General features: G+C 46.3%; 1 protein-coding gene across 1 annotated transcript; it reads right to left on the bottom strand.

The window, feature by feature from the left end:
- Window positions 1–20,406: 20,406 nt before the first annotated feature.
- On the bottom strand, window positions 20,407–25,765 carry Apold1 (apolipoprotein L domain containing 1). The gene is made up of 2 exons (XM_021164035.3): window positions 25,535–25,765; window positions 20,407–23,978 (listed from the first exon to the last, which is right to left on the bottom strand). Exon 2 carries the CDS (start codon window positions 23,973–23,975, stop codon window positions 23,235–23,237), a length of 741 nt encoding a protein of 246 aa, XP_021019694.1. The 5' UTR covers window positions 23,976–23,978; window positions 25,535–25,765; the 3' UTR covers window positions 20,407–23,234.
- Between the last annotated feature and the right edge of the window lie 349 nt (window positions 25,766–26,114).

Consider the following 26,114-nt stretch of genomic DNA (forward strand, 5'->3'; position numbering starts at 1 on the left):
CAGGACATCCATACATAGACATTCCAGGGCTATACAGAGAAACCCTGTCTGGAAAAACCAACAAAAACCATTGCTCTCATTCACCGTGATGCTGGTCTTCAGAAAAGAAACTGGGAAAGGAGACTGCCTCAGAGACAAGAGACTGTCTTTGTTTCCCTGACTCTAGAGACAAAATGGATGTTAAGTATGTGCCACCTGGGTGAAGTGAAACTCAGCAAAGCGTTGGGGTTGGAAACCATGGCGGAAGCAGAGGGATTTCTCTGGCTGTTTCTTTATCAGTTGTTCTCAGCCTTCCTGATGCTGCGACCCTTTAATACAGTTCCTCACGTCGTGGTGACCCCAACACATAAAACTATTTCATTGCTACTTCATAACTGTAATTTCACTACTGCTATGAATTGTAAATATCTGATATGCAGGACATCTGATATGTGACCCCTGTGAGAAGGTCGTTCAACCCAGAGACATAGGGGCTGAGAGCCAATGCTTTAGAAAGTGATGGGGTTTTTTTCTCCACACATTCCTGAAGAATAGTCTGTGTCCTTTGGTTTAGTTTGTTTGTTTTTCTTACATTTCACTCCAAGTTAAAAGAGGAAAGCGCCTTCTGTATAAAACAGACCATCCCAACATGGATTCTACCAGACAGTCATAGCACACAGTTGGCTGGCAGAAAGCCAAAGGCATTCTGGTTTTCTATTTTGCCCTTCCTGTAACTACCTTCTATGTATTTTATTTTATTTTATTTTCTCCAGCATCTCATGTAGCCCAGTATGTTCTGCCTCAAATTCCCTGTGTATCAGAGGCTGGCCTTAAGCTCTTGATCCTCCTGCCTCCACCTTCCAAAGGCAGAGAGAACAAGTGTGCACCACTATGCCTGGGAACTAGGCCATTTAAAGTGTCCCTGTATGTGAAACACACTCTTTGGAAGGAGGAGTTGACTTGTCCTGAAAAAGTCCGATCTCCACTATAGTGAGGTCCTTCCCACCTCTTGTCGCTGTTACACAGACCCGCTAAGGAAGTCATTCTTCTTACTTGGCCAGCGAAGAACTTGAGTCCCATAAGAAAAGAGCTGTGTCCGGGATCATGAAGCAACGTGACAAGAACCAAGTCCAGAATTCAACCTACTTGAGGTCCCGACACACGACCTTACCTTTTCCTTTATTCTCTCTCTGTCTCTCTGTGTGTGTGTGTCTCTGTGTGTGTGTGTGTGTCTGATAGAGTCTCACTCTAGATAGTTCTAGCTATCCTAACACTCTCTCTATAGACCAAACTGGCCTTAAACTTGCAGATAATTCACAGAGACCTCCCTAGTGCTAGGATTCAAAGGCCATCACACGCAACGCCAGTAAGCTTTCTGAAGTCACCTTTACATTATCAAGACCAGCTTCCATCTGCACAGCTACATTCAGAATTCTACCAAGCAAATTCTTCTCCACAAACCAAGAGGGAGCCACCATAGCAGTTACATTTTCCCTGGATGAACTTGGACTTCCTTCAAGAGAACGGAACAGGGAAGTGAGAACAGAGGGCAGCTGAGGGGCCGCAGAGCCCAGAGGCCCTGGTGGGAACAAGTGGACAGGCTGTCAACTTAGATGCATCATTGAAAGGTCCCCAAATTTCAAGTCACAGAAAAGGAAACGAGCACTCATGAGATGTCTGAGAACTGGCTGCTGCCTTAACACCTATGAATAGTATGAGATGCTGGGCTTGTGGCATCGCAGGTGCAGAAAACAAGCTTTCCTATCTTCACCCCATCTTACCCTTCCTCACCTGGCCCTTGACTCCTGGATAACACTGACTGCTGCTTTAAGAGAACCGATTTACTTGCTGTTGATAAAACTCCATTAAAACTCCATGCCCACACCTGTATTCCCAGTTCTTGAGAGGCAGAGGCAGAAAGATCATGCGTTCAAGGCCAGCCTATATAGAGAGATCCTGTCTCAAAAGAAATAAACTGGGCCTGGTACTGCCTCCCTTTAAAACCAGAGCCCAGGAGGCAGAAGTAGAGGCAGATAGATCTTTGAGTTCAACGCCAGCCTGGTCTATAGAGAGTTTCAGAACTGCCCTGGATGCATAGCATGACCCTGTCTCAGGGGCCTGGGGAACGTCTCCATTTTAGTCAAGCAAGGATTCTTTTTGTCTATTCTTGGATAATTCAGACACAGGCTATTTTTAAGACTTCCTCAAGGCACCCAAGGCCATATGGTACGCAGTGACGACAGCATCTCCGTGCTCTATTCCCTGGCCTGTGACCTGAAGGCAAGCCTTAGGCCTTCAAACGGCACTTACCCTGGGACAGTGTTTTTGTTGAACTACTGGGGTGACCACAGATGTGTTCCAAAGAGCAAAGCCCATGTCAGCCCACGGACAGTGTCGCGTGCCTTAGCATTCCCATAGGCCTGGAGCAGCTAGGATATTTATATTCTAGCCACGGAAACAACCCCATTCTAGAAACTGAGCCCTGTCATATCCTGTATTTTCAGAACAATAAGGACGGTTAGAAAGGAAATCTAAATAAAATTCTGACACTGATATAGGGCAAAAGCAAGCCTGAAATGATACATCAGAGGCAAAAGTGGTTGACTGTTATCTTGTTCCGAAATTTTTTCATGGCTTCAGACATGTGTTCATGTGCTCCCTCTGTCACATATATGAAATGTATAATTAATATACATGGTATTAAACATATAATGTATTTAATATATAATATATACCATTTAATAGATATCATTTAAATTTGGGTATGGCAACACATGCCTGTAATCCCAGCACTCAACAGGCTAAGACAGAGGGATTGCCATGAGTTCAAGCCAACCACAGACCTTGTTTTAAAGAGCCAAAATATTTTAAAATTTTTTCAAAATAAAATTTCTGTTTTACAATTGTAAAAAACAAATATAGCATCCTATTTTAGAATTATTTCCTTGATTACCTTAAAAGTTCATTTTTACTACTGTTCCCTAAAAGACATTTAAAGCTTTTTTTAGTAGGTCTGGAAAAATAGGCCCCCCTCATCTACAGAGGGTATGTTCCAAGAACCCCGATCCCAGTGAATGCTAGAAACCACGGGTGGTACCAAACCCTAGAGATGCTGTTTTCCCTCATGTTAAAATTTAATTTACAAACTAAGTCTAGTGAGATATAGGCAATACCTTTTACAATTACAACAATATAGTGTAATAAAAGATAGATGGGCTAGGCAATGGTGGTGCATGACTTTAATCCCAGCACTCAGGAGGCACCAGGAGGCAGATACCTGAGTTCAAGATCAGCCTGATCTACCAGAGTAAGTTCCAGGACAGCCAGGGCTACAGGGAAAAACTATCTCCAAAACCTATAGATGGATGCACTGTCCCCTCCCCACCCCACCCCTCTCTGAATCCTGTGGTGAAGAAAGATAACAGTTAAAGGAAAGACCTTGGCTTTTCTTAGACATACTACAGTATGGAACACCGAAAAAAGTGGGGGAAGGGATACTTCAGGTCTCAAGCAGCAATACTGAGCAGTGCGACTTCCTCATGCTGGTCACAGCGGCACATCTGCTGTAGATGGCTTATTTCTGGAACGCTCCACTTAATATGATGGGGCTACAGCTGGTCATAGGTAGCTAATGTCAGAAAAAGCAGGACTTCTCAGAAGGCTGAGGTAGGAAGGCCAAGCTTGAGACCAGCCTGGCCTTCCACAGTAAGACCCTGGCACAACAGAGAAAGCGTAGCTGGGATTGCTAGGGGTGCCGCATCTGCACTGCAGGTGCTGTGCTTAGCATTAATGTGCTGGAGGAGCAAGGTAGGGTGAGGTCTGCTCAGGGCAGACATGCTGGATTGCTGTGGCACTGTAGTGTATTGGTGACTCGTGGACCAAAAGCAAAGGACTCCCAAACTTAGGGACATTCGTTCTGGCCCAGAATGTGAACAATCTGCTGAAGTCTGAAGTACATTCTCTCCCTGCTTCTTCCTCCCTCCTCCCCTTCTCCCCTCCTCCCCTCCTTCCCTCCTTCCCTCCATCCCTCCTTCCCTCCTTCCCTCCTTCCCTCCCTCTCTCGTTCCCTACTCCCTTCTTCTCCCCTCCCCCATTACTCTCTCCCCCAGATGTACCTGTTTATCTTTCCATGAAGAAATAAATCTTAACTATTTAATAGCACAGGGCATGAAGAACTAAAGATTTTCAGGGTTGATCAACGCTTTGACTTTATAACTGTGAATGTCAAAAATGCTACTTTGCAGAAATAAGTAGTACAAACTGGCAGGAGTCTACACGGGGCCATTTCAGAAATTATAGGACATTCTTTTCCAACCCCAAGTCAAAATGCATGAAATAGTCTGTTATGAAATAAAAGTCAGTTAGTCTGTGATTTTAAACATCAAACTTTCTAATACTGGATAATGTTAAGATATAATGTGATACTGTACGCTGATGAACGACAATAGGAAAATAGAATAGTGTTTCCCCTATTTAAACCAACATTTCTGTTAGGGCAGAAGGTTTTGAATATGCATGGTTTGTTGGTTTTTATGTTTTGTTTTGTTTTGTTTTGTTTTGTTTTGTTTTGTTTTGTTTTGTTTTGTATTTCAAGACAGGGTTTCTCTGTGTAGCCCTGGCTGACCTGGAATTCACTCTGTAGATCAGGCTATCCTTGAACTCAAAGATCCCCCTGCCTCTGCCCACTGAGTGCTGGGATTATAAGTGACTGCCTGGAATGATTTTACTGATTTTAATTATGTGTTTGTCTCTGTATGTTCAGGTGCTTGAAGAGGCCGGATATGTCAAATGCCCCTGGAGATGGAGTACAAGCAGCTGTGAGCCCCATGATGTGGGTGCTAAGGAGTGAACCCAGTGACTTCAGAAGAGCAGTGTGGTGGTTTGAATATGCTTGGCCTAGGGAGTGGTATGATTAGGGGGTGTGACCTTGTTGGAGGAAGTGTGTCACTGTGGGGGTGAGCAACGAGATCCTCCTCCTAACCACCTGGGAGCCAGTCTTCTAGCAGCCTTCAGATCAAGATGTAGAACTCTCAGCTCCTCCTGCACCAAGCCTGCCTGGATGCTGCCATGCTCCAGCCTTGATGATAATGGACTGCACCTCTGAACCTGTAAACCAGTCCCAATTAGATGTTGTGCTTATGAGAGTTGCCTTGGTCATAGTGTCTGTTCACAGCCATGGAAACCCTCACTAAGGCAATCAGTATGTGCTCTTAACCCGCGAGCCATCTCCCTAGCCCATATTTTGTCTTTTTTTTTTTTTTAAATTCTCCGAGTTTCAGACAGCAGTTCACTGGCACTATGTGTCAGAACAGCGTGCACAGCACATGTAGTGTGAGCTAGCAGTAATGTGCTCTTTGCTTTCCTCACTGAGGGAACCCACACAATTTGTCATCAGATAGAAAATACCTTTAGGCTGAGGCCTGTTGTGGGTTTATGTGCCCTTATGAAGAAAGAACAGAGATGGTGTAACAGGGAGGGCAGAAAGAAGAGGAGAGTCCACAGAGATTTGGGGAAATGGTTCTCTAATTTGTGTCTAGGAAACAAAAAAAAAATTTTTTTAAAGTTTATTGTCCTTGATGATGTTGTTGCTGCTGCTGCTCATGAAATGTCTTGTGATATAGCTGAGACTAACCTCAACCTCATGACAATCTTCCTGCCTCGAACTCCCAAGTCCTGGGACCGCAAGCATGTACTGCCATACTGGTCTTTCTTCCTCCCCCTTTTCTTTCTTTCTTCTTTTATAAATATTCTCAAATGTTACCCTCAGGCCCTAGATCAGACGTTAGGTATCCAACACTAAACAGGAAACTTATGCTTTAAAAAACCATTTGTTTTAATCCTTGCAGCTAGAGAGATGGCTCAGGAGTTAAGAACATTTGTAGCTTTTTAGAGGACCCAAGTTCAATTCCCAGAATTTACATAGTGGCTCACAACTGTCTATAATTCCAATCCCAAGGGATCAAATGCCCTCTTCTGACCTCCTTGGGTACCTGGCATGACCATGAGCACAGACACCCATACACATAAAATAAAGTTTAAGAAAATTGTTTTTCATTTTTGTTGAGACAGACTCTCTCTACAGAACCTTGGCTATCTGGGAACTCAATAGGCTGGCCTGGAACTCAAAAAGATCTGACTGTCTTTGCCTCCTAAGTGCTGGAAGTGTGCCACCACCACCACCCCCATGTTAAAAAAAAAAAACAACTTCTTAATAAATTAATTAATAAGTCCTCATCATCTAGAACAGCAGAAAGCTGTAAAAATTCAGATATGGCAGCACATGATTGTGAGTTTGGGGTTAGCCTGAGCTGCATAGTGAGAGTGTGTCAAATATGCAAAAATAAATTAATAACAAAGACAATAGTAATAAACAATTGTTAGATTTCTGAGGCAGGATAAAGAGACAGAAGTTTGACCTTCAACAGACAGGACTCTCTTTATTAGTACACACAGCAAGGAGCAGTTTCCATGGGAAATTGTGAGGCCTGTGGGGGCACAGGGGCAGGAGGGGAACTGGCTGTGTCCTTTTATGGGGGTGGAATAAGGGTCTTGGAAGTGAGGAAATTATTGCAGCCCTAGCCCACATTTCTCTCCTGCAGTCCCTCCTTCCTGAGATTGTTTGCCCAAGCCAGACAGACTACGTCAAGAGACTGGCTGGCTGTCTCTACAGACATTCTTTCTGTTCTGAGCAAGTCACCTGTAATGTCACAGGAATGCCAGCGAAGCACTCTATCAGTTGTGACAAGTGAAATGAGCGATACTTATGAGAAACATTAGATGCTAAAACATGAGCTATCCTAGCCTTTCCCTGGACATGTTCTCTGTGTCTTGCAAGCAGAGATCTCTGGTCTTTTAAACAGCGACATCCAAATATGTAGGATGTGAGCAATTCTTCACAACAGAGAGAAAGCCTTCTACATTAGCTCCTGCACTGGCTCTCTTTCTCTCTCTCTCTCTCTCTCTCTCTCTCTCTCTCTCTCTCTCTCTCTCTCTCTCTCTCTCTTTCTCCATCCATCCCTCCCTCCTTCCCCGCTGTGTGTGTGTGTGTGTGTGAGAGAGAGAGAGAGAGAGAGAGAGAGAGAGAGAGAGAGCAACTTGAAGGAGAGAGGGTTTATTGCAGCTCACAGTACATTATTAGCCCACAGTGGCAGGGGAATAAAAGAATCAGGAGCTTGAAGCAGCTGGTCAGATCATGTTCACAATCAGGAAACAGAGAGATGGACACACTCAGCTTGCTCTCTCTCCTTTATGCAGTCAGGGTCCCTTGCCCAGGGAATGGTCTCTCTCAGGATTAGGATAGCTCTTCTCACAAATCAATTAATACAATCAAGATAATCCCCCCGGGGCATGCTCAGAGGCCCACATCCCAGATGGTTGGAGGTCCTGTTGAGTTTCCTAATAACACCAAGTATCCCAGGTAGGAATTGAATATCTACATCTCTGGTAGACCAGGTTAAGGATCTGGAGATTTGGAACTTCATTCTGAAGATAGTGGGAAGCTATTGAAGATGCATCTGAAGAAGTGGCTTGGTCTCAATAGAGAATGGACTGGGGAGAGGAGGAGGAAGCAGGAACACCTATTGGCAGCATTTCAAGCCAATGATGGTGGTATTATGGATTTAAAGGGCGATGTCAGAGAAGTTGTCATGATTGATTTAACAGGTGGGATGAGGCTAGAAATGTCTCATGATTCATGGGATTCTGGCTTGGGCTGGTTGAAAACAGTAGAATGATTAACATAGCTATAAAGTCCTGGGGGAGGGGCAGAATGGGAGGCAGTAAACAAGGGAGGTCAAGTCCAGAAGGTGTGAGGACGAATCTCCATTGTCCACATCACTGGATTCAGAATCAGCGTGGTTCCGGGTAGCCTGTGCTGGAGAAGCTGAACTGTGCTGGAGAAACTGTGCAGGAGAAGCTGAACTGTGCTGGAGAAGCTGAACTGTGCTGGAGAAACTGTGCAGGAGAAGCTGAACTGCTAGAGAAGCTGTGCAGGAGAAGCTGAACTGCTAGAGAAGCTGTGCAGGAGAAGCTGAACTGTGCTGGAGAAGCTGTGCAGGAGAAGCTGTGCAGGAGAAGCTGAGCTGTGCTGGAGAAGCTGAACTGTGCTGGAGAAGCTGAGGCCTCTTAGAAAGACAGGGAAAAGGGTGGGGGTGAGGAAGGACAGGAGCTCCACTCAGGAGTCTGGCTGAAGCTTCTTGCCCACAGAGGAGTGAAGATTCCAGTGCAGTGAGTAACCACTCCAGGCCTTTCTGTCTTCCTTGTTAGGAACCCTCAATGCACTAGGAATCTCACCAGAAAGCCCATTTGCAGGGAACGGACACTACTCCTTGGGCAACCCTAGTGGCTCAAGGTTTTACCTTATCAGATTGTAATCCTAGCCAGGGCACCTTGAGGCGTGACCTATAACCTCACTTAACAAGGAGAGAACAAAGCGGGTGGAGGGGGATCCTTAGCAATCTTTTAGGATATAACTTGAGAGCCACCAAAATGGGCTGTCTTATGAGTCCCTTGAGAAGCCCATACACACAGTTTGTCTTGCTTTCTGGTCACCTCTCTCCTTAAGCCTCTGCTAAAATATCTTCAACAAAAGCTCCAAATCTGCTTCAAACTGGCTAGACATGAAACTTTTTAGCTCTGAAGCTATGCATCCTTGTTTGGCCTGAGTCACGGTCCCTAAATTGCTAAGGGAATGCCTAAAGCTGCTGAGAGGGTGGAGCTGGTGGAGTTGTCTCTGTCTCTGTGCCACTTAACACCTCACTCTAAACCTTAGAGTGAGGTCCCTTGGGCTTGGATTCTGAACTGAGCGAGAAGGGAGAAAGGATGAAGGATGGGTCCGAGGAGACGGCTCACTGGGGGAGATTTTGCTGCATGAGCCTGAGAACCTGAGACTGAATCCCCAGCATCCTTGTAAAAGCTGCATGCGATGCCTGTGGCTGCAGCCCCTGTGCTGGAGTTCAGGGCATCCACAGTGAGATCTTGTGGGCTCATTGGCCAGCTAGCCTCACTGAGATAACAAGCTTCAGTTCGGTGAGATACCTGTCCTAAAATTGAAGAGAGGGCTGGAGAGATGGCTCAGCAGTGAAGCACTAACTCATGCTTCTCTTGCAGAGGTCCCAAGTTCAATCCCTAGCACCCCCATCACAGAGCTCACAACCACCTGAGACTCCAGCTCCAGGGGGATCCAAGGCCTCTGGCTTCCAAGGGCACCTGCACTCACACTTACACACAATTCAAAAACAAAAATAGGGAGCTTGAGAAATAGCTGAGCAGTAAAAAGCACTTGCTCTTGTAGAACACCTGGGTCCAGTTCCCAGCACACATGTGCTGGTTCACATCACCCAGACTCCCAGTGCCAGCGTATATGATCCCCTCTTCTGACCTCCACAGGCACTAGGCACTCATAGGGTACATATTCATACAGCTAGGCAAAATGCTCGCACACATAAAATAAATAAATATACAAAGTTAAAATGTAATAAAATTAACTAAATAAATAAAACAAAAATAAAGCTTAAAAAAAAAAATAAAATTGAGGTCAGGTGGTGGTGGCGCACGCCTTTAATTCCAGCACTTGGGAGGCAGAGGCAGGCAGATTTCTGAGTTCGAGGCCAACCTGGTCTACAGAGTGAGTTCCAGGACAGCCAGGGCTACACAGAGAAACCCTGTCTTGAAAAATCCGAAAGAAAGAAAGAAAGAAAGAAAGAAAGAAAGAAAGAAAGAAAGAAAGAAAGAAAGAAAGAAAGATTGAGAGCAATAAAGGAATATACAGAATCAGCAAGCTCCAGGTTCAGTGAGAGACGCTGTCTTTGGCTGGCCTCGAACTCAGAAATCCACCTGCCTCTGCCTCCCAAGTGCTGGGATTGAAGGTGTGTGCCACCACTGCCTGGTGGAGGGACACTGTCTTAAGAAAATAAAGCATTGGGGCTGGAGAGATGGCTCAGAGATTAAGAGCATTGGCTGCTCTTGCAGAGATCCTGAGTTCAATTCCTAGCAACCACATGGTGGCTCACAACCATCTATTATGAGATCTGGTGCCCTCTTCTGGCCTGCAGGCATAGATGCAGGCAGAATACTGTATACATAATAAAATCTTTTTTTTTTTTTAAGTGTTGAGTGAAAGAGGAAGTCAGTGCTGACCTCTGACCTCTATCATCACAGACATGGGTGAGTGTACTTGTGTGTGTATATATATATATATATATATATATATATATATATATATATATATATATCATACATATATGTCATACACACACACATATATATATATATATATATATATATATATATATATATATCACACACACACACCCCACACATGCACACTCAAAAGGAAGAAGGAGAAAGCAGAACCAGGAAGATGGCACAAATAGTTAAAAACACCTCTTGTGCAATCATGGATACCCTGAACGCATGTGAGATGTGGCAGGTGTGTGTAATTCCAACCTTCCAACAGCATGGGATGGGAGAACACCCCAGAAGCTCAGGGGCCAGCTAGACTGAAGTATTACAGCCACAAGCAACAAGCAAGACCCCGCTGCAAAAACACAGTGGAAGGCAAAGAACTTCACCCAAAGTTGTCTTCTTTTACCCTCCATGCATGTACCATTGTTGTTGGCAGTCTCGCACACGAACATGCATGAAGCCCCTTGAGGCACACGAGTGGGCGCACACACACACACACACACACACACACACACACGTCCCTGAGGACCTCCAACAGCCAGGCTCTACTCACTGAACACTTAAGAGTGGGACCCAGCCCTTCTTCCAGACACAGGCAGCCAAGCTCCCAAGCTCAGGACTTCAAACCCACCAATCACTGCGTTTGAAATTCCACCAACCCCTGGGCTCACCCTAAGCTCAGGACTTGAAATCCCACCAATGCCTACCCTGGAAAGCGTCCCCCTCCCCCAACACCTGCCCTGCCCAAAACCTAAATAAACCTGCCGTCTGCCCAGTTCTCTGCTGCTTCTTGCGGGAACAGAAGTAGCCACTCTCCTGGATTTTTCCCTTCCAATAAATCTCTTGAATGAGATTTGCTGTGTGGTGAGACTTTGTGGTATTCCCTGGCTCCCAGCTGTCAGGATACCTTTCCCTTTAGACCTGTTACATTTGCACTGGGGAAACCTTCCCCTCAATGCTGTAACGCTTCGGTTGGGGAAGCCTTTCCCCTCAGGGCTGTAACACTTACACTGTCCACACACACGTGTATACACATAGATACACACACATGTGCTCATCATACACACACAAAAATAAATTTTAAAAGAGAAAGACACATGAGAATCATCATGCAATTCTCCGTTTTGTTTTGTTTTGTTTTGTTTTTACTACAGATGCAATGTGACACCTTTGCACCACGATGGACTGTGTCCCTGTCCCCTGAGTTATGAATTGGAAATAAGCTGTTTCTTCTAAGTTGCTTATTGCCAGGCATTTGATCATAGGATCCTCTGGGAGAACCTATGCTGTCCTAGGATGGTGCTGCATCACCGCTGGGCCCTCACTGGTAGGTGAAAGAAAATGGAAATATCAGTAATGTGCCTTTAGTTTTTTCTTTTCTTTTCTTTCTTTCTTTCTTTCTTTTTTTTTGGGGGGGGGTTGGTTTGTTTTTTTTTAAGATTTATTTATTTTATGTATGTGAGTACACTGTAGCTGTACAGATGGTTGTGAGCCTTCATGTGGTTGTTGGGAATTGAATTTTAGGACCTCTGCTCGCTCCAGTTAGACCCGCTCAGTCCCTCCTAGCTCCAGCCCAAAGATTTATTTATTATTATTCATAAGTACACTGTAGCTGACTTCAGAAGAGGGTCAGATCTTATTACAGGGGTTGTGAGCCACCATGTGGTTGCTGGGATTTGAACTCAGGACCTTTGGAAAAGTAGTCAGTGCTCTTGACCGATGAGCCATCTCTCCAGCACCCCCGCCTCCGCCTTAATTTCTTTTTAATGAGCTTAAACGAATTTATTTTGTTACTTGTATAGTCCACACACTGTAAAGGGATCCCTTCAGCAAACAGTTAATTTTGAGCTGAGGCAAGAACTTATCCTCCAACACACATTAAAACTGCAGCCATCCACGCTTGCTTCTCAGGCCTGTTCTCGCCTTTCCTTCAGGTTCCACATCCGCAGGTCTTTTAGACTCTACAGCTAAGACCTCCGCTTCTCCTCCATCCCGGTCACTACTAGTCCTGGACCTTGGTACCATTTGATGTCCTGCCAGCACTACAGGAACAGACCCTAGACCCAAATGCTCATTGGGTGGTACTTGAGAACAGTGAGAGGGGAGTGTCCTGTGTGAGTGCTTAGTGCTAAGTACCCAGAGCTTTTTTATTTCGTGAGTGTATGGATCACAGGAATTTCTGAACCTGGAGGGACCAGTCCTGGTGAGCGCTGATGGAACAGCCAGTCCTGTAGGGAGAACCATCTTACAATGTGGCTCAGAGATACTGGGCATAACAGGGGTGTAGTGACTTGTGTTCTCATGCTAATTATGTTGCAAGAAACCCAAGGAAGCCTGTCCACTACACAGGTCGGGGCGTGACAGCAAAGCCAACTTCCCTATCAAGCCTGCTACTTGATCACCAGATTCCCTCCGCTCCATCTTCAGGTCAGTAGAATGAAAGATGTTTGTCTCTAAGATCTCAAAGTATCTGAGGTCCCAGACTACATACTGTAGTAACTAAACATGGGGAAGGGATGGGTCTAACCTAGTCAACACCAATCAAGAAATGTGGACGTTATAATCCTTACGTCAAAATCTACAGAAGCCAGGGTTTCAAGGTCAAGTTCCCACTGTGAGCTGGGCAATAAAAAGGAAAAGCAGCTCTGACTCACTTCCTGGTTCTGTCAGATTCCTTATATACCACACAAGCGTTTTCTCTTTAAAGGCACGCACAGTCAAAAACACAGGTTACTAAAGATGGAGAGGTTTATGAAAACCCCTTGGCAACCCGACACTGTTGCTATGCTGACGTGCTGACATACTCATACATGTTGTCATGATGACAGTCACAGCAGCGTTGCCACGTTTTAAAGCAGGGACCTTCCTGGGATAACGAGCTGACATCAAGATGACTACAACGAATGAACAGAAAGACCAGCATGAGCTGGAGCTGCTATGTGGAGTGTTCACACTCTGTGATAATTTAGCATCCCTTGAACTGTTTTCAAGTGAGGGGCTAATGCACCCCCATTAGCCCATGAGATAGCTCAGTGGGTAAAGGCACTTGCCACAGAGCCTGAAGACCTGAGTTCAATCCCTGAGGCCCACAGTGTAGGAAAGAGCTAACTCTGCATGAGGCCCTGGCTTTAATTTGTGGAGAGTATCCACCACTAAAGGTGGATATCACCTACCTAGTTTTCCTTGGCTTTGCTTCCTGCATCTCTCCCCCTCCTGATCACCTATTAACTTGCACCTCCACCCTGCGCCTGTTCCTTCTGACTCAGCCCTTTAACAGTCCTACATCACAGCATTATTTGAACTTACCTTAGCTCTTCCTTCAAACGCTCCCCCGCCCCCATGCACTGGAGGAAGTGGAACGAACCCCATGGAAACTCGGTGTGCTTCTTAATCTGCATTCAAACCCAGAACCAAGTTTTATTTATTTAGAGGGTTTCTTTTCCTCCTTGACAGACTCTTACTAAGTTTCCCAGGCTGGTCTGGAATTCACAAGTCTCCCGTCTCAACATGCATACATTCAGGCAAAACATATATTAAATAAAAATAAATATTTTTTCTTTTCTTAAAGAACAGAGAATTTAAAAAGGGAAGAAAAAAGAGAATGGGTCAAATTAAGTTAGGAAGATATGCTTTGGGAAAGTATAACTGAGAAATAAGCCTTTGGGAGCTATGCAGACAGTGAAGTGGATACCCCAGTTGTCTTTTCCATTCCCCTCGTGTAGTTCAGCTTGGCCTCATAGTCACTGCGTAGAGAACAACTCTGAACCCTTAGTCATCCTATATCTACCCCTCAAGAGCTGGGATTATAGGGGTACAGCACATGCTATCTTTAATAGAAGAAGCACAAGAGTAGTAAAAATTGGGGCCATTTTACAGAGAAGAAGGTGGAGGGGCACTGTACATGGTGGGAAGCGATGTCAGACCTTCTATGAAGATGTTTGGTGCTGTTCCTATGTTCATTTAACAGATGTGGCAGGAGCCAGAGGCACCACCCTAGAGACTTAACGATATCTGTGATTGGGTTTCTGCCCCTAGTGATCATCAGAAGAGCCACAGACACAAGACACATATGGGTCAGAGTGAGACCACATCAGGCTGGAATCACAGTGTGGCTCTGCAGGGACAGGTCCCAGGGACACAGTCAGACCTCTCTTTCTCCTCTGTTAGTTCCACTAGCAACCTTCTTAGTCAGTTTGCATAGTTCTTCATCTCACTTTATGCCCATCAAATTCAAGTTGGCCCAAGAGAAAAATGTTTTACAGCTAAGTCCCACACAGTTCAGGAGTGGGTAGTGAAACAGGGAGAGTGGACATGCATGGGAAGGCGCTGTGTGGAGTGGTGAAGGTAAGAGGGTAGAGCTTAAGAGTCTAAAATTAGGGGATACTTGAAGATCAAGAATAGAGGATAGAGAAAAGCTACCAAGGAAGTTAAGGACCAGAAACATCTATAGAAGCTGAGGAATTCAAGAGAGGAAAAATGTCTTTAAAATCGACATGTGCAGGACTCTGTGTCTGGTTACCAGCACAGAAAACAGAAAAGAAGGGAAATAGGGAAGGAGGGATGAGAAGTGAGGGAGAAACAGGACAGAAGGAAGGAAGGAAGGAAGGAAGGAAGGAAGGAAGGAAGGAAGGAAGGGAGGGAGGGAGGGAGGGAGGGAGGGAGGGAGGGAGGGAGGGGAGGGGAGGGGAGGGGAGGGGAGGGGAGGGGAGGGAGGGAGGGAGGGGAGGGGAGGAAGGGAGGAGAGAGGAGGGGAGGAAGGGAGAAGAGGGAGGGAGGGGAGAGGAGGGAGGGAGGAAGGAAGGAAGGAAGGAAGGAAGGAAGGAAGGAAGGAAGGAAGGAAGGAAGGAAGGAAGAAGGAAAAAGGAACTGGGAAGCCAGGCCAGGAAACAGGGAGACAGCTCAGCAGGTAAAGAGCTGGCCACACAAAGTAGCATGGGAACCTGGCTTCAGAATCCTAGGACGTATCTATCACTCCATTGCTGACGAGGTGATGACAGTGGATCCCAAGGGCTAGGTCCCAAGCTAGTCAAAAGGTGAACTCCAAGGTCAGTTTTGTCTGACCGACAGACAGCCGGGCGGTGGTGGCGCACGCCTTTGAACCCAGCACTTGGGAGGCAGAGGCAGGCGGATTTCTGAGTTCAAGGCCAGCCTGGTCTACAGAGTGAGTTCCAGGACAGCCAGAGCTACACAGAGAAACCCTGTCTCAGAAAAAAAAAAAAAAAAAAAAAGGAAGAGGGCAATTGAGGAAGACAGCTGCTACCAACCTTTGACCTTTGCACACATAGCCACACACAAGTGTGCACACATGTACACCACACATGATGCTAAATTATTTGTTTATTTTTAAATTAAAAAAATTTAAAGTAGGTCGTGTAAAACACTGTCTTAGTCAGGGTTTCTATTCCTGCACAAACACCATGACCAAGAGGCAAGTTGGGGAGGAAAGGGTTTATTCAGCTTATACTTCCACATTGCTGTTGATCGCCAAAGATGCAGGACTGGAACTCAAGCAGGTCAGGAGGCAGGAGCTGATGCAGAGGCCATGGAGGGTGTTGCTTACTGGCTTACTTCCCCTGGCTTGCTTAGCTTGCTTGCTTATAGAACCCAAGACTACCAGCCCACGGTTGGCACCTCCCACAATGGGCCCTCCCCACTTGATCACTAATTGAGAAAATGCCTTACAGCTGGATCTCATGGAGGCATTTCCTCACCTGAAGCTCCTTTCTCTGTGATAACTCCAGCTTGTGTCAAGTTGACACAAAACTAGCCAGTACAAATACCATGGCCAAAAGCACCTGTGGGAGGAAAGACTTTATTTCATCTTACAGCTCCCAGATCACAGATCCCAACTGAGGGAAAGCAGGGCAGGAGCTCCGGGCAGGCACTGGAGCAGGGACGGTGGAGAGTACCACTTCCTTGTGTTTGCATGGTGTGCTCAGCCTGCCTGGACCACCAGCACGTGAGTGGCACCACCTACAGTGGGCTGGCTAGCACATCATTAGTCAAGTAAATGTGCCATGGGCCAATCTGATGGAGGCAGTACCCCCGACTGGTTTCCTCTTCCCAAGTGACTCCGGTTTGTGTGAAGGTTGACCCGGCCGAGCACAGGTGGTTCACCATGTCAAATGCTATAGGGAAGTGGGGATGGAATGTAAACCATAGATAATGCTTTATTGCATCTCAGAGCGTAATGTCAGCAACATATCACCCATACAACGCATTATGACTTGGCATTGTTTAGTGGAACCTGGAGCCTTACTCATTCTCACACCCACTTACTCACTCAGACGCTTCCAGCAGAGAGAGCACACAGTGGACTGAAAATGAGTGCACACCCTGGCTGGAAGACAGAAAGACTGACACCCAGGCTCTGGCAGTTTTGGTGGGCTGACCTCAAGCGTTTCATTTTCAGAGGTTGGTTGGCCCAGGATTTTAGTGTCCGATGCTGTGATAGAACACTGTGACCAAAAGCAACCTCAGGAGGGAAGGGTTTATTCGGCTTCCACTTGACAGTCCAGAAAAGTCAGGGCAGGGACTCAGGAGGGAACCAGGAGCTAAGAATTGGGGCAGAAACGTGGAGGGATGCTACCTGCTGGGCTCCTCCTCAAGGCTTGCTCAGCCTGCTGTTTTCTTATCCCACCCAGGACGCCAGGGGTGACCCCACCACAGTAGGCTGGACGCTCCCGCATCTACCATCAAACAAGAAAATGTGCCACAGGCTTTTACCCACAGGTCATTTTGGTGGGTACATTTTCTCAGTTGAGAAATAGAGTCTTCCAAAATGGCTCTAGTTTGTGTCAAATTGACATAAAATTACCCAGTTACCCCTTTCTTCTTGGTTGTGTTGTTTCTAACACACTAAGGTCTCCTTTCCTCAGCAATTAGCATAAACCCTGCTCTTTCCATCCTGCCATCCCAGGTCCCCCCCCACCCCCCTTCACAGGAGCCTCATTCTTGGTTTTGGATTTTCTTTCTTCTTTCTTCCCCTACACAGCCCCCACTGCCTCCTTTTTGTAGAACAGGTCTTACTCTGTTTGTTTGTTTGTTTTTGTTGTTTTTCAAGACAGGGTTTCTCTGTATAGCCCTAGCCATCCTGGAACTCACTTTGTAGACCAGGCTGGCCTCGAACTCAGAAATCTGCCTGCCTCTGCCTCCCGAGTGCTGGGATTAAAGGCGTGCGCCACCATCACCCAGCTCCTTACTCTGTATCCAAGGCTGGCCATGAACTCACAATCTTCCTGACCTGGCTTTCAGAATGCCAGGATTAGACACACAAGCCACCATGCCAGGCAGAAATATATTCACTAGTAGAATAACCAAGAGTATTAACTCTAGAATCAAACCACTCCAGAACTCAAATCCTGGGTTACTCTCCTTATGTGCCCTCTCTAGTTCCTCACTGTATCTGACAATAGCAAGGTAACTAGAGTGTCCACTTGGAAAGATTATTGTAAATAAAACCAAATTGTACCTAGAACAGTGGTTGTCAGCTCTTAATAATTGTTAGCTATGATTATTAAATTATTTGCCAGAAAGACTTTAATTTTTCTAGAGTCTGATCTCGTAGGACGGTGAAAGGCAGCCTGGTTCCTGGTTGAGCAAAGGCTAGGAACCCCGGTGACCCTGAAGGGATGTAAGGCATTTTGCCCGCTCCTGGGCACCAGCTCCTGTCATGTAGCTACAGCCCTCCATAGCCATCAGTTACATAAGTGCAACACCTCAAGCCTCTCCATATGTAGAGGACGTGACCTGTGGTCTCCTAGCCTCAAGACATCTCCATTTTAATGAGGTACCTAAAGGCCTGGAGGCTTACCAATAAACTCCCCTTCCCAGACACCCCTCCCTGCTAAGATATTTAACCTCAGGACCGCCCTGAAAAGTGGGGTATGGTTTTACTCATCCACTTGACACCATGACAATATATGCCTTAAAACCATGGACTGTCTCTTTTCATCGGGATCCTCCATGGGGAGCCATAGAGAAGGCCTTCGCCTATAGAGCCACCATCTAATCTCCCGTATAAGATGAGGGCAGTGTTGTTTGTTGACCTGGAAGAGCAGCTTTTGCCTGCGAGAAAGATTTGAGGCATGACTCCTTCCCAGCTCCACCTTCAGAAACAGCCTATCTCGGTTTCAACTCTCTTCATACACTTGGCCATGGGAACCAGTCAGTGTCTCACTGTGGGTGAGGAGACACTGGCAGTGGCCCCTGGCTATACTTCTGGGATCAAGCAAACAGCAGGCCTTCTAGTAGAACACTTTGAGTGGGTGGTACGGTGAGGGCGGGTACAAAACCTCATTAAACAGTAAGACCACAACACCACCACTCTCCACAGCCCATTGTCATTGCCAGTGAGGCAGGGGCTGCTGAGGATCCCAGGTGTACATTCCTGGTCCCCAGATGGGACCCACTCTATCAGCACAGTTTCCCTTCTGACAACTCTGGTTGCTAACAGAACATTCCTGGAACTTAGGGCCTTCTTTGTCCAGCTCCAGTGTGCAGCAGGGTTTATATTCCTTCTTACGGTCTTCCAGTTTTGTCAGGAACAAAAGCAGCTTTTAAGTTCCTATCAACAAGAGACCCGTTGCTGTTAACGGGAAGGATGCTTGTTACCACAGGAATTCTATATGCTTCAACAAAGATAGGACTCCAGCTTCAGGTCCGCTGTGACAGACTGAAGCTGACACAGACCCCAGAAGCTTTCCAAAGCGCAGGTGCACAGACGAGTAGTTAGAGTGACTCCAGAATGTAAGCCCCAACTGCCTACGGCAGCCACCACATAAGCTTTGTTTTGTTTTCCAGATAGGTCTCTGAAGACCAGGCTCGCCTTGAGTTCTTCATCCTCCTATCTAGAGCTCCCTAGGGCTGGAATAACAGGAATAGAGATCAAAGTTGGCATCAGCTGATCATTTTGAATGCTTCTGTATTTTGAAAGATAGTCTCTTATAACTCAGGCTGGCTTCCATAGGCAAAGCTGACCTTGACTTCCTAATCTTCCTGCCTCTACCTCCTGAATGCTAGGGTTACAAGCAAGCACCACCTAACCAGGGTTGGGTGTGGTGTTTTGTTTTTGTTTTGAGGGTTTCTTTTTAGTTGGTATTGTTTTGTTTTTGTTGTCATCTCGTCGTCATTGTTGCTGCTGCTGCTCCTCTTCCTCCTCCTCTTCCTCCTTTCCCTCCTCCCCCTCCTCTTTCTCCTCCTCCTCTTCTCAAAGGTAGGGTCTCACTATGTAGCCTGGGCTCAGGTAGAACATAAAATTCTTCCTGCCTCAGCTTTTCAAGTTCTGGGATCACTAGGACCAACTCACTTTCAAATTTGTAAGAAGACTAAAAGCCTGCTTTCTAGATTACATGGGAATTCCGGTATAGCATTTGATTAAACAATTGACTCACACAGCTTAAATGCATTCAAAGACAAAATGGGACTAGTAATTATGAAAAGAAGAAAACTTTTAGGATTGAGCCACTCACTCTAGTAGAACGGGAGGGACGGATTTACTGTAATGGAAGAGTGAGTTAGGATGCTCCCATACTCAGCTACACTAATCTCCTCCTTTCTTCAGCTTATTTTTAATCTATGTCTGTATGTCTGAGGGTATGCAGGTGCCCACAGAGGCCAGACGAGGGCATTAAATCCCCTGAGGTGCCGGAACTCCACACAGTTGTGAGCCAACTGAAATCAATGTTGGAACTAAACTATGCTTCTCCGAAAGAACAGCAAAGACTCTTGGCGGCCGAGCCATCACTTCAGCCCCCATACAACCTCTTTATCTATTTTTCCTTATTATTCATACCAAGTTGCTGAAGGGGAGATACAGAAAGTTGACTGACATACCTAATCTAGAATGGTCTCTACAGAACTACTCTCTCCCCTGCCCCCGCCCAGCAAATACTTTTACCTTTGAAATTCATCATATTGGACATGACCTGTGTCTAGGGCAAATACACAAAAGGAGTTAGAGTCAAGGTGCTCGCTAAGGGTTCTTCTTTCTTTCTTGGGGAGGGTTGGTCTTTTTTATGATTTAAAAAAAATTTTTTTTGTATATATGAATGTTTTGCCCACATATATGTATGCGTACCGAGTGCATGGCTGGTGTCCATGGAGATCAGAAGAGGGTATCCCCTGGAACTGGATTCACAGATAATTGTGAGCTGTCATGTGCGTGCTGGGAATGGAATCCCGGAACTCTGTGAGAGCAACAGATGCTCTTTATTGCTGAGCCATCTCTCCAGCCCCCAAACTTTTTAAGATGCAAACCAAATGTAGTCCTTTTACTGTGAAACAAAACAATCCGGGTGACTGTAAAACCAAAAAAGGAACACAAGATCACCCCAGCATTTAGAACAAACATGTATTTTCCAAACCCTAACATTTATTTCTCTCTTTTCATTTGCGTCACAAACCCTTTCGACCTGCTTGCTTATAGAATGACGGTCGAAAGGGAAAACCCACTCCACTGTCCCATGAAAGAAATAAACAATTTGTCTCTAGGATCAATTGTACTGAACTTTGCTAACCCCTGGCAAATCCTCCAATTTTCACAACATGCCTACACATAAGAAAGAGAATGACCAAGTTAATCCCTCATAATACAGGCAAACAACAAATTATTCAAATGTGCTTTCAGTTTTTGTTGTTTCGTTGTATTTTTGAGGTGAGGTCTCATCGTGTAGCTCGGGTGCCCTGGAACTCAACCTCTAGACCCTTCTGCCACCACGCCTTGGTTGTAAGCTGAGTAATTACTACATCCAACTGTGGATGGAAAGTAGACACTCTCAGATGCGCACACAGCAGACCACTGATAAATCCTTCCGAAGCTTAGTACTTTGCTATATACTCAAAACATTCCCATTTTGGGTTATATGGAACAGGTCGGTAATGGAGGAGTATAACCCGAGACAAAGCACCAATGCATGATGGCGTCAGGGAATGGCTTCAGCGGGATGGTGGAAGGAGAGCCTGAGGTATACTCCAGTGCCCACACAGGCAGTCTAAAAGTGACACCAGGGGGCTGGTGAGATGGCTCAGTGGGTAAGAGCACCCGACTGCTCTTCCGAAGGTCCAGAGTTCAAATCCCAGCAACCACATGGTGGCTCACAACCATCCGTAACGAGATCTGGCACCCTCTCCTGGAGTGTCTGAAGACAGCTACAGTGTACTTACATATAATAAATAAATAAATCTTTAAAAAAAAAAAAAAAAGTGACACCAGTTAAAAAACAACAACAAGCTAGGCATGCTGTGTACTCCTTTAATCCCAGCACTCAGGAGGCAGAGGCAGGCAGATCTCTGTGAGTTTGAGGTCAGCCTGATCTACAGAGTGAGTTCCGGGACATCCAGGGCTACCTAGAGAAAGACACAGTGTCAAAAAAAAAAAAAAAAAAAAAAAAAAAAGCCACATCAATGTCAAATTAAATCAGGATATATCCCAATTACAGCTTATAGGAAACAAAAATAAATATAGAAACAGCACCTCTTCCCTTCATGCCAATACATTTCCTCAGACACGTGGCCGTCACTGGGAATCATAGGGACTGCGCAAATGTACAGCATTAAATAATTTAAATATACAGCCAAGGTTTCCTGGGTATGGTCCCAAAGACTTTGCAACTCTTTCTAAAGGGTAATTTAGGGAGACATTGAATAAGTTAGAAGAACTTTCTTAAGCATAGATAGCAGGTTTCTTACAGCCCCAAAGTCAAAATGTGACAGATCTCTACCAGAACACAATTTTATAAAAACAGAATTTCATAGGACATCAGGTTTCCAAGGTCTAAATGCTTCCTTCATGAGTCTCTATTCCTCCACCCCTGAATTAAATAGGTTTTCTTTTTCAAGTCAAGCGCTTTCTGGCAAAGTACCTTCAGGACACATAGGCTTAATCATTCATATATTCCACAATTCAAGACTCCATTTACCAGTTTAAAAACCAGCTTAGTCTCTCTCTCCTCAGGACTCCCCCATCTTACTTACAGGGATCGTGCCAAACACTAGAGAGTCCTCTCTGAGGGAAAAAGACTCTAGAAATCCAAACTTGACCTCCTGGAAAGAGCCTTAAGGGACTCCCTTCCTATTCAGACCCTTACTATTCTTATTATTTTCTAAATGCGATGGTTAAATAAAATCAAATGTAAATAATACACAGAAATTAAATAACTAATTTTAAATAAAGATATGGTGTCTGGAGTTTTCAGAGGATAAAGGGGTTTGTTTTTTTGTTTTGGTTTGGTTTTTTGTTTTTGTTTTTGATTTTGTTTGTTTTTGCTGGTAACTTCACATTACTTCTGTACCAGTCTCTAGAGCAACACTGCCCTCTAAAGGGTCTGTGCTGTTCTGTCTTCTAGTTTATAGGGGACAGAGTAACTGGCTTTACAAGCACACAGCATAGTCTTTCTTGGGCTTCTGGGCCAGTCTTTCCTGGACTTTCTGAGAGTGACTCTGAAGGTCCTTTCTTGTCTCAGGGCTTCATAACAGGGTGGGTTCCTACCACCATCTGTGTCACTGAACAAGCCAAGTCTCAGCAAGAGAAGGTGGCTAAGTCACACGACGGTGGGGGACAGAGCATGTGATCAGTCCAAGACTGTTTAACTCAAAGGCCATTGCTCTCTCCTCTGTGCTACCAGGTCAGTCATTTAAAATTGTCAGGGACTGCATCTCGCCCCTCCCCCAGCTTCTTTACGGAAGTGAAGGGGGGTGAGTATGTTGGGATTAAAGTGACTCTTCGGGTGGCTTTCCCTCTCAGGGTACCTAGAGGTGTGAAGTTGAAGCCATGCTGGGAAAGTCTATGCAATAGTCAGACCTGGTCTGTGAGTGGATAAACTGTCTGGGGTGGGAAGAGCAGAGCAAGTCAGCTCCGCGGCCCAGGCTGGGTCTACAATCCCTACAAAGACAAAAAGGATCACATACTCAGTTGGGATTACACAAGTGAAAAGTCCTTCATACACACAAGGAGCTAAGGACTGACGGATGCCCTGCAAGAAGAGTTCCTATCATCCTTTGCACTCCACCCCTGTAGCACTTCCCTGTGGATGCTGCGACTCTAGAACATTCCATATAGGTAGAGGATGCTCTTAGAAAAACAACGCTGCGTCCAGATCAGCGGAGATCCTGAGGTTGTGGCCACGGCCGGCCTTGGTGCAGAGCTGGACCCGGGACTCCAGCTGCTCACTGAGTTCATCCAGGGCGCCAGTGCACGACTCCAGGCTCTCAGACAGTTTCTGAATCTTGGCCTTCAGGACGGCCTGGCTGACTTTGGTGGCCCCCTCGGCACGTCTGGGGATGAGGAAGCCACGTGAGCCGAAGAAGACAATGAAGTAGACAGAGTTGTAAAGAGCCATGGAGGCGTCCCTCCCGCTCTGCAGCAGCTGGTGATCCCCGCGTCCCTGCCACTGACAGAAGAACTCCAGGCAGCTCAGGAGCTCGCGCATCTGGTCCTGGCAGGTGGCGGCGATCTCCTGTACCCTCCGCACCTCCCGGGAATTGCAGAAGATCAGAGAGAGGTCGGACGTGATGGTGACTGCCCCTCCGGCGGTGGCCACCCCTAAGCCCACGGCCGACGCCACGAGCGAGGCTCCCAGGGTGACCGGGCTGAGTGACAACCCCACGATGGCTGCCAGGGCGCCAGCGGCGCTCAGAGAGCTGCCCGCCACGTTGGCCGCCAGGGAGCGCCTGCGTAGCCGCTCCAGCCTCCGGGCCACTTCGCGCAAGCGCAGCACTTGGCTGTGCAGCCGGCCGCGGCGGTCCAGCAGCAATCCTTGGAAGCGCCGCAGCGCATCGGCGCCCTGCGGCTCCCAGGCCGCCCGCTTCTCCATGCCCTGTGAGGGACACAGACGCACAGTTAGCCCGAGTTTCCGCACCCGTTGCTGCCCTAGGCTAGAGCTGCCCGGTGCACAAGAGAGAGTCCTCAAATAATTAATAGACTTTATGCTGTTGCCTTAATGGTAGATCACTTACCTAGCGTTCAACCCCCAGACTCAATCCACATGGCTGCCGAAATGAATACACGAATAAGTAAACCACTCAGGACTGGGAACAGGGAGGTAGGTTACTACTGGGTTATGGGTCAAGTTTTCAAAGGCTCTGGAGCCTGGGACAAGTCTCACAAGTTCCCAGAACCCGTTAACTGTGCGTTCAAACAGAGATTATGCTGTCTTCTGCTTTCCTTCCAGGGAACAGAATCTATGGACATCATCCACAGATTTAAATAAAGATTTAAACGGGAAGGTGGAGACTATTAGAAAGCTGCTCCAAGTAAATGCTCTGAAAACAGAGACTTTGCTCTGTTTTCAAAATGACACTTGGGCTGAGGATGCAGCTCAGGGGTAGAGCCATTGTCTGGTGTGACACCCTATTCTATTCCCCAATCCTTGACAAACAAGGACCAATAAAAAGAAGAGAACACTTTAAAAGTAGCAAACCATGCATGTAACGTAACAAAAACTTTTCATTATGTGGAGACTTGTGTCCTAAGGACTCAAGGTACTTGCCCCCCTTCTCATTTATTCTCTCTCTCTCATTCTTTCTCACCCCTCTTCCTCTCTTTACCTCCATCCATCTCCCTCTGTCTCTCCCTCTCTCAATGTCCCTGTCCCTCTCTCTAATCCTAGCACTTGGGAGGCAGAGGCAGGATCATTGAGAGTTCAAGGCCAACCTGGTCTAAATACTGAGTTCTAGGCCATCCAAGGCTACATAAAAGAACTTGTCTTGAGGCAAAAAAGAAAAGGTGCTAGCTAGCAGCTCACTGGAGGCTTCCTTGGGTCCAGATGTACTGAAGCCAATAAAAGGTGACTAAGGGAGAAAGCTGATTGTGCTAGGTTCATCTGTAAAAGACCATCTGTCCTGGTAACCAGGGAGCCCCATTTTCATACACACTGTACTCTCCACCAGTCAGAACTTCTTAAAGGCACCAAATAAGTCACCGAAAGAGCACGTCAGACCTGAATGAGCAGGGCAGAAGTTATTTAATTTTTGATCTTTCTCCATTTGTTTTTGTTGTTTTTAAAGACAGGCTGTTACATAGTCCAAGTTGACCTCAAACCCCCGATTCTCCGGCCTCCACCTCCTGAGTTCTAGAATGCCAGGCTTGCATTGGCATGCACAGCCAGTACTCGTCGTCCTCGGTTAAGATGAAGGCCTTTAGAGAACGGCTACCAACAGCTGATGTTTCTCAGTGCCCCCAGAACAACACTGGTCTCCTGACTCATAGGTCCTACAGCTCCTGGTTGACCTCCATGATCTAGCTGACCAGTAAGAAGGTTTCAGGCAACAAGAACGGTTGGGAAAAAGTCACTCCAAGTACACGAAGCCTCGAGAGTTGACCCTGATATTACCAATCCCATTTGCAGACGCATCCCTTGGACTCCCCACTTACCCTTCACTCTGGCCTCCAGGAAGAAAAGTGGGAGACTGTTTCTGGACGAGCATACTTTATAGCTCCCAGGAGCCAATGACGGCTCTGGGAAAGCCTTGTCTCATTTTGAGAAGCTGCTGTTTCCTGCCCTGACCCCTGCTGCCTTCGGCCAGGATATGACATGTTGGAAAAAGAGACGCTGGCAAAGCACGTCCCGTATTTAGGAAATGAATATTGTGTGTTCGCTTTCCCCTCCAAACGCAGGAAGAGAACCACAGGCTCTTCCCCAACTTGAAACGAGTGCTGTCATCTCCCAGTGGGGATACCCTGCCTTTCCTCTCCTGAGAATAGCTACTGACGCCATCGGGGGAGGCTTTCCCACATGCCCCAGGCTGCCCAATTATAGTCTTTCTTTGAGAGGACTCCATCAGAAAATCATTTTTAAAAAGAAATAGGAGGGACCGGAAAACTTCATTATGATCGATACAGCCACTCATGGTCCTTTTTCAAAGAGCTTTGTGGGGATGTAAGTAGCTGAAACATGTGACCCATTAAGGGAGGGCAGCCAGCACCAAGGAGCTCCTAAGATGCAAGGCCACGC

Source organism: Mus caroli, unplaced genomic scaffold (assembly GCF_978045245.1).
Source record: "Mus caroli unplaced genomic scaffold, Mus_caroli_1 scaffold_7, whole genome shotgun sequence".
NCBI lineage: Eukaryota > Metazoa > Chordata > Mammalia > Rodentia > Muridae > Mus > Mus caroli.